The sequence below is a fragment of the Gobio gobio genome (assembly GCF_949357685.1).
Source record: "Gobio gobio genome assembly, chromosome: 24".
In the NCBI taxonomy this organism is placed as follows: domain Eukaryota; kingdom Metazoa; phylum Chordata; class Actinopteri; order Cypriniformes; family Gobionidae; genus Gobio; species Gobio gobio.
This window is the reverse complement of record NC_137120.1, coordinates 12,898,705-12,913,319: the sequence shown is the minus strand read 5'-3', so window position 1 is coordinate 12,913,319 and position 14,615 is coordinate 12,898,705. Positions and strand designations below refer to the sequence as shown.

Here is a 14,615-nt window from a genome sequence, read left to right as displayed (position 1 = left end):
GGTCTGGAACATAGACTGTAAAAAAAGATGGGCCACACACCTTCACTCCCTTCAGAGTTATGGAAATAAACAGTTATGGAAATGTAGAAATTAAAGTTGAAGCTCCAATCTCCTTGTGAAGATCCAGAAAAAAGTCTCTTGGTGCCTCAGTGACTACTTCGCTTAGAGAAGCTGTCAATCTCAGCTGTCAATCATAACGTCACACACTTGTTTTTATAGCATCAAATAACTAAAACCAAACTTATTTAAAGAAAAAACACTTGAACTAACACCAGTGTGATAAACACTACCTAAAAAAGTTTGTCTCACATCCCATTCGTGATCGAGACACTTTGGCTTAACTTTTCAGGTGTCATGGGTGTGTGCACAGGAACAGGCAGAAGACTCAGGAGATGCAATCCAAACGTGTTTTAATCAAAGATAAACTCAAGGCAGACCAAGAGTGAGTGAACAAGAGGAACTTAAATAGCAAACAGAAACGAGATAATTGACTAAATACAGCTGAACAGAACTTAACTAACAAGGGTAACTATGGTAACAAAGGACTGATGCGAAAACTGTGACAAAGGAACATGTGACAGGATGAAAACACAACTGAAAGATCAACTAAACAGACAGACATGTGACATCAGGGGTTCGTTTCAGAAAGGAGGTGAAGTGAAAACTATTCACTATACTATAGCGGGAGAAATATTGCTAAAATAAAGACAACTTAAACCCGTGGACTATAGGCTATACAAACAACCCACAGCAACAGTGTAAAAGTAGCCCAATACCAGACTTGGCAACACTGAACCGAGCATCGTTAAATGGCTTAGCTGTGCGACAAATGACAGCGGACGTATGTGACGGGATTTTAAAAAGCGGAATTTTTATTGGATTTTGACATTCTGCAAAGACTGCGATGACGTGAGACCGGACCATAACCAGGTAAAGTATGTAGGGTTCAAATATTTAATGCCAGTATATCATTAGCAACTATTAGTTAACAGTTTTTTTCTTACTTTAAATGTAACTGTACAATATCACATTTATACATTTACTCTGTATTTAAGTCCAAGTCTTTTTTACTTATTTTTATTCAACTCCACATCATCTCAGAGGCATATATTGTACTTGTTATAATATGGCAGCCGCCGACTGATTCAGCCCTGCAAACCTGTTAGACAACGCAGTGGACAGTGGAAAGATTCACTTATCCCATATGATGTCCCGCTGGCAGAGGCCTTACCGGGGTCTCTATTGTGCAGCCCATCCCGGTCCAGCAGCACCACCAGGGTCTCCCGATCAGCTCAATGAAAGTATAGCTACATACAAATAGTTAATTTTTGTTGTTTCTGATGTTAAACTTGAAGGGTTAGTTCACCCAAAAATGAAAATTAGACCATGATTTACTCACCCTCAAGCCATCCTAGGTTATATTAATTTTGCAGTATAGCTAGTAAGCCAACAGTTTTCGTTTATTTGTATTTTTGGCTTACGATTTTGAGTGACAGATGTCATTTAGGCTTCAGAATTTATAAAAGTTGTGTTCATCTGTGATCATTATCTTGATGGACAAAACGTGTAAGTATCATTAACTTTAGTTGATCACAGAGCTTGTTTTTAGAGATAATCCAAAAGCCTATGGTAAAATCCTATTGGGTTTTGCCGGTTGGCCTACAAAGTAACGTCATACCTGCACCACTCTATTGGGCAAGCCTTCATCGCACTGCTGTGACACAATTGCACTTCAAATGCGGCGTTCAAAGTGTGCAGCCTGGGGGCGTGACCAAGATGGCAGCCTGAGCGGACGTTATTTTGAGAGCTTGCACCAAGTCCTACTTTAAATGTTGCTTATAAGCAGCAGTGTTTCCCATACATTGATTTATTTGTGGAGGCCCGCCACAATATCAACATTGACTGCCACAAATATTTTTTTTATGCAACTGCTGTCAAAAAAACTAAAATCGAAAGCTCGATAAGGCTTTGTGTCCTTATTAAATCACAAAAGACTGTCTGTTTGTGCTGTGTTAAGAGAAGTGTGTGCTTCCCTCACGTGATCAGCTCCGCGTCTCTGCCTGCGTTCCACTCCACTTTTAGACACGCACTTGCAAACTTCCCTAAGCACTTCCCCTCGGGGGAATCCCTGCCGCCATTTTGAAGTGCTTTCCAGTTTGTGAAGTGGACGAGGGAAGTTTATTTGGACAGACCCTCACTCTCTCCCTTTTGACCGAGGGAGTGAGTCTACTTCATGTGTCCTGCGCTTCTTCAGCTGTACGGGTCATGTTGAGAGAGAAACATGCGAACGTTGCACTGTTGTAAAAACTGCATTTTATTATTAGCCTACATTTAGAAGTAGTGTAAAACACAGGTAAATAACAACATTAACATTATAAACACTATTAACACGTAGGCTATACAGATTTTACTTCCCCTCACTGTATGACAAATCCTTAAATGAATAGTCTACAGAAAACAACAAGAATGAAAAATATATGTAGCCATATAATGAAAATATACATAAGCCTAAATAAAAATAGTCTATATATTGTGCCATTTATTACAAACAACATTTATTTTAAACACCAAGCCTAAATTAATTTATATGAATTGAAACTGTGTCGATGTTGGGCTTGTGCATCTTTCATTCGGTCCAAAACCTTTTTACCTCTTACCTGTTAGAATTAATTTTCAGGCAGATGCAAAGATACTTAATAGTGACTATAAATGAGCATAAAAAGTAAAAAATTTTTTTTTAAACCTGACCTTGGAGGTTTTAATATTAAATATAAACAGATTTAATATTTGGTTACAGAGGGACTTGTCTCTCAAAGGTCGTGTTCTGCTGGCTAAAGCAGAAGGTATTTCTAGACTTACTTAGCTATATATTCAGATAATAAATCAAATAATGCTGAACTTTTTGTGAAAAACCGTATACATATTAGAAAATCTGTAATTGTTAATTCACATAAAAAATATTGGGCTTGATTATTTAGATTTTTTAGATCTATTTTAAATAACACCTTCAAAATGAACTTCTGAAATAAAAATTCAAAATAAAAATCTGTATTTTGTATAAGCATACGAGTATATTTTTAAAAACTTGGTTTGACAAGGGTATTTTGGTTGGACAGTTGTTGAATTATCAAGGGTATTTAATGACTTATAATGAATTCCTTTCATACTTCAACTTCCCTGTTTCCCCTAAAGAATTTGCCCTTCCCTTTCGTTCAGTCACTACGACGTACGTTAGTGACTAACGAATGGGGGTTTCGCCTAGAAGCCAATTACCTTCGAGGTGTTTAACAGCGCCCAATGGCGTGCCAATGCCATGGGCATGCGGAATTTGCATGCGTAACTCCGCCCCACCGCGTGGGTATATAAGGAAGTACGCTGGCAACATCGCATTATGTTTCTGCTTTGGAGCCAAGAGAACCTCTTCACTCCTTCAAGCCTACAACTGAGTCTTTGTCAAGCCTTCGAGACGAGCAGCTTTCCAGAGGCGTTGGATCTACGGCGCGTTCCAGTGATCGCATACTGGATATTGCCTGCCTGCTGATCTGCGCAGTGGTCCGTCTGACAGCTGGTGTGTGGTCCCTGGGCGCTTCGGCGTCTCTGCGAAGCTTTCCTCTCATAAAAGAGCTTACACGTGGCACGTCCTTTTCAGGATGTCTTGCCCGTGTACTTCTGGGTGTGGCCGGTCATTGACTTCTTCTGATGGGCACGATCTCTGCTTGGTATGCTTGGGCGTTCAGCATGCTCAAGCAGCGTTCGTGGATGAGTCATGTTCCCACTGCGGGAACATGACCATCGCGGTCCTGCGGTCAAGACTCAAGGATCTTCGTAATGAAGTGAGAGTCCCCTCAACCACACCCCGATCTACCGTGCCCCCCGTGGCCGGTACTTCGGCTGGTGGTCAGTGTGACCTGAGGGTTACGGTGTGGAACAAAGCCCCGACGCTCATGCCTCGGGCCACACCTCCCTCTAGCGTTCCGCAACCCGTGAGCGTTCAGGCTGAAATCGCGGGGCCAGCTCCGGCTCCCCCGCGCATTTCGTTTGGCGCTCCAGAGGATGATGCGATGTCGGTCACCGCATCACAAGGTGGGCTCGAGTCCTCTGAGGATGATGACTCGGCTGTGCTGCCGCCTTCGGGCGCGCCAGCATTGCCCGAGTCGGACCCAGAGCTGACAGCCATGCTGTCTCGGGCAGCCGCGAGTCTAGGGATAGAGTGGAACCCTCCGCCCTGTCCCGAACGCTCAGGGATGGGAAATTCTTTCGAGGAGATGGTAGCAGGACCACTCCTTCCCCCGGTGGAGGGCCGGGGGAGAATCCTTTGTTTAGCTGCTGGCCCCCGGGTCAGCAGCACCCTAATCTGGTCAAAGAAAGAATTAACACTCCCATCCCTGAGCCCCCAGAGATCGGTGATGTCAGTGCGCGCCACCCACGGGTCCCGCCACTCGCATCCCACTCTGTCGCCAGCCTCCTGGCAGAGCAGATCCCAGTGGAACGTGCGTCCTTCCCTGGTCTCCTCTGTCAGGACGCAGCAGTTAACCGCACCCCCACACCGGGACGCCCAACAGCCTCCCTTGTCCGGGTCGGTAACGCTGCATCGCTGCCCCACACCGGGTACGCCTGTAGTCCGAATGACCCCGCTGGTGCAGTTCCTGGGAGCCTGGCTTCAGATTCCAGGGCTGTCCCGCTGGGTCGCGAAGACAGTCAGGCGCGGCTACGCGATTCAGTTCGCGCAGGTTCCTCCCTGTTTCCGGGGAGTCCGCTTTACTATGGTCAGGGCCAATGCCCCTGTCATGTGAGCGGAGGTTGCCACCCTACTGGCGAAGGGTGCGATCAAACCTGTCCCTCCAGCCGAGATGAAGTCCGGGTTTTACAGCCCCTAATTCATTGTACCCAAAAAGACCGGTGGGTTGAGACCAATCCTGGACCTGCGCATCTTGAACCGTTACCTTAACAAGTTTCCGTTCAAAATGTTGACAGCGAAACGCCTTTTCGAATGCGTTCGTCCCGGCGATTGTTTTGCAGCGATCAACCTGAAGGACGCCTACTTTCATGTCTCCATCCTACCTCGACACAGACCTTTCCTACGGTTTGCTTTCGAGGGGCGGGCATACCAGTACGCGGTCCTCCCATTCGGGCTATCTCTGTCCCCTCGCGTCTTTACGAAGATTGCCGAGGCAGCCCTTGCGCCCCTACGGCAGCACGGGGTTCGCATCCTGAACTACCTCGACGACTGGCTCATACTGAGTCACTCTCGAGAGCAGGTTTGCGAACACAGAGATCTGGTTCTCCACCACTTAGCCTGTCTGGGCCTTCGGGTGAACTGGGAGAAGAGCAAACTCTGCCCCGTGCAGAGGATCTCTTTTCTCGGTATGGAGATCGACTCAGTCGCCATGTGCGCGCAGCTTACGAGCGAGCGCGCAGTCTCTGCTGACTTGCCTCCGTCAAATCGAGAGCAAGAGTGCGGTTCCACTGAAACATTTTCAGAGGCTCCTGGGGCATATGGCATCTGCAGCCGCGGTAACGCCGCTCGGATTGCTACATATGAGACCGCTTCAGCACTGGCTTCGCGATCGAGTCCCGAGATGGGCATGGCGGTCTGGCACGCTCCGGGTCCAAATAACCCGGGCCTTCTTACACACACTCACTCCGTGGTCGAACCTCAGTTTTCTACGGGCCGGCGTGTCCTTAGAACGAGTTTCCAGGCATGTTGTTGTATCAACAGATGCCTCCTCCACGGGCTGAGGTGTCATGTGCAATGGACAAGCAGCCGCGGGCTCCTGGACAGGACCCCAGCGCCTTCTGCATGTCAATTGCCTCGAGTTGCTGGCAGTTCGGTTCGCCCTGCACCGTTTCGAGCGTTGCTGAGGGGTCAACACGTACTTGTCCGGACGGACAACACGGCCACTGTAGCGTACATCAACCACCAGGGCGGTCTACGCTCCCGCCGTATGTCTCAACTTGCCCGCCATCTCGTTTTATGGAGTCAGAAGCACCTGAGGTCCCTTCGTGCTATCCACATCCCGGGAGACCTGAACCGTGCAGCCGACGAGCTCTCACGAATTCAGCCACTTCCTGGAGAATGGAGACTCCATCCCCAGATGGTCCAGCTGATTTGAGAACAGTTCGGCGACGCACAGGTAGATCTGTTTGCCTCCCACGACTCTTCCCACTGCAGCCTGTACTATTCCCTGACCGAGGGCACGCTCGGCACGGATGCACTGGCGCACAGCTGGCCCCAGGGCCTATGCTTATATGCGTTTCCCCCAGTGAGCCTTCTCGCACGGGTTCTGTGCAAGATCAGGGAGGACAAGGAGCAGGTCATGTTGGTCGCCCCGTATTGGCACGGCCAGACCTGGTTCTCAGAACTGCTACTCCTTGCGACAGCCCCTCCCTGGCCTATCCCTCTGAGACCGGACCTCCTCTCTCAGAGACGGGGCACCCTATGGCACCCGCGTCCAGCGCTCTGGAAGCTCCACGTGTGGCTTCTGGACGGGACGCGGCAGGTTTGAGTGGCCTGCCACCTACGGTGGCCGCCACCATCACTTCCGCTAGGGCAGAGTCCACTCGGCATGCCTATGCGTTGAAGTGGAACCTCTTCGTCACCTGGTGCTCTTCCCGCCAAGAAGACCCCTGGAATTGCCCGATTGGGTCCGTGCTTGAGTTTCTCCAAGAGGGGCTGGAGCGAAGGCTTTCTCCCTCCACCCTGAAAGTGTATGTGGCTGCAATATCTGCCCATCACGACCTCTTGGGAGACAAAAAGGTAAGTCAGCACGACCTGATCATCAGGTTCCTGAGGGGGGCGAGGAGACTGAATCATCCTCGCTCTCCTCTCGTTCCCTCTTGGGACCTCTCAGTAGTTCTAAGTGCTCTGCAGAGGCCTCCCTTTGAGCCTTTGCGGTCGGTTGACATTAAGTTCCTGTTGATGAAGACGGCTCTGCTGACCGCATTGGCCTCTCTTAAGAGGGTCGGGGACCTGCAGGCTTTTTCAGTTGACGAAGCGTGCCTTGAGTTCGGGCCGGCTAACTCTCACGTGACCTTGAGACCTCGGCCTGGATATGTGCCCAAGGTTCCTACCACTCCCTTCAGAGATCAGGTAGTGAACCTGCAAGCGCTGCCTTTGGAGGAGGCAGACCCAGCCTTGGCATTGCTCTGTCCAGTACGCGCTCTCCGCGCTTACGTAGACATGACGCAGTGTTTCAGGACCTCAGACCAGCTCTTTGTCTGTTATGGTGGAGAGCGGAAGGGAAAAGCTCTCTCAAAGCAGAGGTTGTCTCACTGGATAGTGGACACCATAGTTTTGGCTTACCAGCAGCAAGGTCGACCATGTCCCCTTGGGGTGAGGGCACACTCCACTCGGAGTGTGGCCTCCTCTTGGGCTCTAGCGCATGGCGCCTCGCTAACAGACATCTGCAGAGCTGCAGGCTGGGCGACACCCAACACATTCGCCAGATTCTACAATCTCCGAGTGGAGCCAGTGTCCGACTATGTACTCGCCCCCCCCGAGGGGCCGGTAATGGACCAGGCTGTAGGTGTCTTCGCTTGCTCGCCACTCCACTCCACGGACTGGATACGTGCGATATTCTCCTCAGGTGAGCTCCCCGAGAGCCCTGAGCTCCTCCAGCACTGTCGACGCCGACATCAGTTCAGTCTGCCCCTTCGAGCCCAGACCCTCATGTCCGGCCAGGTGCCCCGTGTGCATGGTTCCCTCCGGCGACCCCCACACGAGTATTTCCACCGTAAGCCTCCTCAGTGAGCAGGTGTCTTTCCCTTGGCAAGCCCCTGCCACCCCTAGGGTTAAAAATCCACCTTCGGCTGGTACCCTAGAGTTTCCCATATGCAGCCCACAGCGGGTCATATGTGTACTCTCTAAGTCCTCCCCACGGGTAGGCATCTTTGGCATTCCCTCACTGGGATATGCTTCCCAGTGTACCTTGGTAATCCTGTGATAAGTGGGAGTCCTACGGCCTTGAGTGGCGGGATCTCACACTTACGCAGGGCACTGGACGACAGCTGAGTGGCGCGGTTATATTGGAACCCCCATTCGTTAGTCACTAACGTACGTCGTAGTGACTGAACGAAAGGGAACGTCTCGGTTACGTATGTAACCCTCGTTCCCTGAGGAGGGAACAGAGACGTACGTTCCTCAGCCACGTCAGCTGTGCTGCTGGAACGCGGAGTTCAGATCTTGGCTCCGCAGCAGAAACATAATGCAATGTTGCCAGTGTACTTCCTTATATACCCACGCGGTGGGGCGGAGTTACGCATGCAAATTCCGCATGCCCATGGCATTGGCACGCCATTGGGCGCTGTTAAACACCTCGAAGGTAATTGGCTTCTAGGCGAAACCCCCATTCGTTAGTCACTAACGTACGTCTCCGTTCCCTCCTCAGGGAACGAGGGTTACATACGTAACCGAGACGTTTTCTTTGGGTGTTTCTTTATGTAGAGGTATTTCATACTGTAAACATGCTTTCTTTATTGCATCTAGCTGATACGTTCTGTGGTAAAGTTTGTTTTTCAGCAAGCAAAAATAATAATAAGGCTATACATTCCAATGGCCAATGGCTAATAATGGATATAATTTAGTCGCCCAGAGTGTATATTTACTCGCATATGCAAGTGATTTACTCACATTGTAGAGGGTTGTTTCCATTAAAAAGTAAAAAAAATAATATAAAAAAAGCTGTTAAAACCATTCATTTATTGAATACATTTAAGATTGAGAAATATTAAAGCTTTTAATGTTTGTTTGGTGTATTATTTATTTTTGTTTTTATTCACTTTCTTGTATTTTATATTTTTGCATCCTTAAACCTGGAATTTTAGTTTGTTGTGTTTTCTTTTATTTGTTCCTGTTCTGTTATTGTTGTAATAAATAATAAGCAATAAAAATATAGGCTATATATTTTGTTATTTTTTTATAAGTGCCTTCACATTGAGACCTGACTATTGCTGCGTTCCACTCCAGTTTTAGACATGCACTTGCGAACTTCCCTAAGCACTTCCCCTCGTGGGAATCCCCGCCGACATTTTGAAGTTGGTTCCACTTTGTGAAGTGGACAAGGGAAGTTTATATGGATAGACCCTTGCTCCCTCGATTTTGACCGAGGGAGCGAGTCTACTTCATATGTACACTTCAGGCAGCTTCATATACCACAATGCAACAAGTTTGTGACGTCACCGCATATAGCGTTTAATTTACCCCACCACAAACAACTATATGATTTTGTATTATTTTAAAAAACATTTAAAACAATGCTAATACACCTATATACATATAGAATGCTACATTAAACAATTTCGTAAAGGAAAAAATTAAATAATAAATCAACTCATAGGATTCGAAGTGATCAAGGGCTTAGGACGTTCCAGTTCAGCCCATTGCAAATGTTCCTCCAGTAGTGGACACTCATGCAACGTAAGAAATGACGCACATCCGAGTGAACGAGACGGAGGGAAGTTAAAGGGTAACTAAACCCCTGCTCAGAGCTTAACTCCACCCACTGGCAATTTTCAAAAAATGCTGGAAAAGTGGGCAGAGCCCGGCGGACACAGAGGGGACGAACCGAGGGCGGGGCTGAGCGGAGGGCGTGCACCTGAGACCCGCAGGGACGGGTTGATTGACAGCTGTCAGACTCGCGAGTCGCAAAGATGGATAATGACTGGAGTGACGCCAGCTTTGCAACAGAGCGGTCATTTCTCCTACCTTCACCTGAAGTGGAGGAGGGTGGATTGTCTGTAGACATAAACCCGGAGCCTTATCAATGCGAGCCGCTGCTCAAACTGCGTTAACTCCCGATGCCGACGATGCTAGTGAAGCAGCCGCGCAAGAGAACCGACCTAATCTATCTGCGTCCGCGGCAACCACTTGCGTGTCAGGGTTTGAAAGCGCGTCTCATGTATGAAAATTATCTGTACACAAGCCTGACGTGTACTGACAACTTCATTATTTAACCGTATTTTCTTCAATACAATGTTAAAGCATGTGTCAAGTGAGTTTCATTCATAATGTTTCCACTTCATGTAATATGACAGTTCATACTGGAGTAAAGCCGTTCTCATCATGTGATTGGGGGAAACATTTCTGAGGGCGTGGTGAGCTCGTGCCAGGGGCGCGGATAGTGAGCCGTTGGAGGTACCATCCTACGTCACGATGTACCACAACGTCCAATAGGAAAATTCAACTGCAGTAGCCACCGTTCAACCTTAAGAGGGCAGCACTTTGGCGGTTTTACACCATATTTTATAGAATTAAAACACTTTATACTCAAATGTCAAAACATTTACTCGAATCAATGAACAGCATTAATAAAGCCCCAGTATTACAGATCATTAACTAAAAAAAGTTGGTTTAGGGTTTAGTTACCCTTTAACGAGTGAAGGGCATAATAAAAATGAACTGGAACGCAGCATTGGTCTGGACTCTATCGCAGCTTTCATTGGTCAAGGACCGCCGGGACGTTTGACTGACATGTAACGCAACCAATCACAGTTTGTTTTGTTCCGCGTAATGTTTAGGGGCGTGAAAATGTAAAGTTGATGTTCCTGCAACAACAGACCGGTGTGCAGCTACAAATTATTCATTCATGAACGTTGTGCAAATTTACTGCAACAATGGAGCCGCGTAGTTTTGAAAATCCAGCGTTTAGTTGATCCTGGTAAGCGCTCATCGCTCATTGTTGATGAGCGGTCTCCACCCAGAGCCCTCAGTCCAGAACAAGACAGAAAAAAATCTGCATACATACATCTCATGTTATTCTTGAATCTTCTTATCATTACATAGCCAACATTTCAGAAACTAAAGATATAGCATTGAGTCAATTACAAATAACTCTGGTACGATAAGGGAGAAAACTACATCAATAAAAGCATGCTTTGTGTTTCCTGGTCTAAACAAAAGCACATGAAGGCGGCGCGCACAGGATTATTCTCATTGACTGTCGACCACAACATCACTTCACTGTAGACAGTTATTTTCATCATATCTATTATTTCATTACAATGCTTGTGTATGAAGATTCGTATCCGTATAAATGTAACATTTCTGTCAACTGATGTTACTATAGAGACGTAGGAGAATTTTTGAAGAAAATGCTTCCCCTGTTTGCTTTGCTCTGTTATTCGGGGCATCTCGTTGGTAAGTTCTCTATATCGTGGCTTCAGCTTTTGGCACTTGTAATACAGAGTAAGAAATCCTTCAACCTTTTGCTGTTATTCGCTCTAAACACATCTGGCCAAAAGTCACATTTGACACAGAAAAAAATATTTAGTTTGTTTAGCTTTAGTTGATTTGACTGATTGTTGCTTATTGTGCCTGCCGATGTTAGGTGCTTCTTGTCACATAATGCATTGCTTTTAATTAATCTCCAAAAATGTTGCAGAGAGTATGTGATTTCAGGTGATTTATATCCTTATGGGGACAATTGGTTCTATGTAAACTAATTTCATAATTATTTAGGCTACTTTATCTACTGTATATAATTCTGTATAATTATTTATATACGTGTATGTTATATTATGATATTAAAAATATATTATATTAAAGCATCATTTATTACCAATTGCCCCCACCCACCAAATTTTTTACTGCATCCCCCAAAATGGCTGTTAAATTACAAATGTTTTTCTGTACATTTGTAGTGATTAAAGCTCTTTTCTGGCAGGAATCTTTCATTTGTTTGTAACTTTTTGTTCCTCAGGTGTGTTTGGTGTTGATGAAGTGAAGACGGTGTCAGTGATGGAGGGAGATTCAGTCACTCTAAACTCTGATGTTACTGAAGTGCAGAGAGATGATCAGATAAAGTGGAGGTTTGGAGATCAAGGTGCTCTCATAGCTCTCATAGATGACAGTAAGATCTCATTATATAATGGTAGTGCTGATGGGAGATTTAGAGACAGACTGAAGCTGGATCATCAGACTGGATCTCTGACCATCACAAACACCAGAACCACAGACGCTGGAATTTATCAACTAAACATCAAGAGAGAAACCCAGGTCAAGAAGTTCAAAGTTAACATCTATTGTGAGTAACTTCATTTCATTTCCTTTATTGACACAAAATTTGTTTTAGAATAAACCGCAATATTAAAATACTAATGTTTCAAATTATTTATATGTAAAGGAGATGGCAAACAGAAGCGTACCGATTTTTGTCAGTTGTCAGTTGGGGGGATTGAGCACTGAAGGGCTGTGCACCTATTGTACCTGTTTGTATTATTATCATTATTATTATCATTCTTTCAAAGTTGCATTTGGTCTAAAAAATAAATTTTAATTTGATTCCTGAGCTTTTTGAATGTAGCCAACCTACATTACATTTTCACCTAGTAGAATAGATTTTGTGCAACTTTTTTCCCACCGTTTTCAAACCCCACCTAGGGCCAAATTTGATGAGACTAATTGAGACGCTTTAAATCGCTCAATAACAATAACTGTCATGATCTGAGCCATTAGAACAGGGGTGTCCAATATATTTCTCTTTATTCTCTCCAGCTCGTCTGCCTGTTCCTGTCATCAGTAGAGACTGTTTTTCATCATCATCATCATCATCAAATTGTTCACTGGTGTGTTCAGTGGTGAATGTGAGTCATGTGACTCTCTCCTGGTACAAAGGAAACAGTTTATTGTCCAGCATCAGTGTGTCTGATCTAAGCAGCAGTATCTCTTTACATCTGGAGGTGGAATATCAGGATGAAAACACCTACAGCTGTGTGCTCAACAATGCCATCAGCAACCAGACCACACATCTGGACATCACTCAACTCTGTCACACATGTGCAGGTACGGCAGCACGGCTGATATTAGCATTTGTTTAGTTACTGGTACAAATTTCCGTATAAAAAAAAAATTGCAAACAAATCAACCTCCTTTAACAACTTAATTTCTCTTTTTTTTTCCTTTAGAAATCCACCATTGTGGTTTTAATGAAGCTGTGATCCGATTGGTCACCGCTGCTCTGGTGGGCGTGGCTGCTGTTACTTTTGTGGTTTATGACATCAGATCCAGTAATGCTAAATAGAAAAGGCGAGAGCAGAAATCACCATGAGACCTGGAAACAAAGTGAATATGTTCTTGAACAGCAGCACAAAGAATCTTATGTGTTCAGTATAGGATAAGCTCTGACAGCATTTGAAGAATAATGTTGATTAACAAGAGCAGGACAGTAAAATTGAGGTTAGGAGCAAGACATAAACAAAATAAATATCTTTCTTGCACTTATCATAAAACAGTCCCATGTTTAATCCCATGCATGCTCTGAAGGTTGAGAAACAAACTGAAATGTCATTTAATATTTAGTGAAAATATCATTGCTGTGGTGTAAAGCTATGTTCTATGATTTGAAATATGTGGTGTAAAAATGACTAAAAATAAATGTAATTTGCTGGACCCTGAATATATCTTCTTGTGGCTGTATTTTCTGCACTCTCAAAAAAAGTGTGCCACTTTGCTTCAGAAGGACTTTATTAACCCACCAGAGCCGTGTGGAGCAGTTTTATTATGGATAGATGCACTTTTATGTACTTCAAAAATTACCCAACAAGTCACTGCCATTATAAAGCTTGAAAGAGCCTGGACATTTTTAATATAACTTCGATTGTTTTCATCTGAAAGAAGAATTTCATATACACAAATCATGAGGTAATTTTCATTTTTTGGTGAACTAGACATCCCAACCTGAAAAAAGTCATTTCAGGGAGGTATCCCGAATTTCACCACAGAACATGACTTTACTTGTATAGTTTAATATAATATATCATTAATATATAATTTCTATAGGCCTATGCAATTATTTGTAACAAATTATGTAAAATTATGTAGATCACTTTTACTATTTACATAAGCTGCTTATACTATTTATGTAAACTGCTTTTATTTATATTTCATTGCAACTTTAAACAGTTCTAAGGAGTTTGTTGTTTTCATGTAGCCTCGGCAACTAGCCGACCTGAAAAAATATGCACATGAAATGAAACTTGTTTAACTCAACCATAACATGTCAGTAACAAACTGTACAGCGTGCAAGATTGTCATTATGTTTATACTTTCGTTTTTTGGGGCACTCTCCCTCTGCCATGGCTCCAGTTTCTAGATACACTGAACTGATTAATTCGGTTCGGGAGAAGAGATAAAAGCCCGCCCACACTGACAATTGATTGGTTGCCTTACCGAAACAGGCTAATCAGGATGCTCTCCGTCTTACATGCGCTTAGGTGCACACCAGCACACACGCAAGGGCTGCGTCCCAATTCGCATACTATCCGTACTAAATAGTATTCGAAAAAAGAATTAGTATGTCCCAAATCTTAGTATGTTGAAAAAAGTATTCCAAAGATTCCCGGATGGTTTACTATTTCCGGTCAGAATCCGAAGTGCAGATCGATGCGCACTCTAACGGCTGATATTGCCCACAACCCATTGCGAGATGGACGAGGATTCGATTAGAACTACAAACGCGGATAAAAAGTGTTAAAAAACTACAAACATGACGGTTACGCGAGTCTGACGGTTAAGTGGAGAGGATTAGATAAAGTGGTTTGAGTGAGCAATTATCAGTATTTAACCTGACGAAAAGATATTTATTCAATATTATCCACATTATATTTCTCCTTCAGCAGCA

The 14,615-nt window shown here is 44.9% G+C and overlaps 1 protein-coding gene across 3 annotated transcripts in view; it reads left to right on the top strand.

Moving 5' to 3' along the window:
• LOC307120386 (SLAM family member 5-like) overlaps positions 1 to 14,232 on the top strand; it is a 62,367-nt gene extending 48,135 nt beyond the window's left edge. For 2 of the 3 annotated variants that reach the window (XM_079807406.1, XM_079807405.1), the window contains 3 exons: positions 11,697 to 12,020; positions 12,491 to 12,778; positions 12,901 to 14,232. In XM_079807406.1, the coding sequence (XP_079663532.1) occupies positions 11,735 to 12,020; positions 12,491 to 12,778; positions 12,901 to 13,016 (690 nt within the window). In that variant the 5' untranslated portion in view covers positions 11,697 to 11,734 and the 3' untranslated portion in view covers positions 13,017 to 14,232. Of the gene's footprint in view, positions 1 to 10,942; positions 11,135 to 11,696; positions 12,021 to 12,490; positions 12,779 to 12,900 lie in introns of those variants that run through there. The other variant, XM_079807404.1, reaches the window with a different exon arrangement.
• The last annotated feature ends 383 nt before the right edge of the window (positions 14,233 to 14,615 follow it).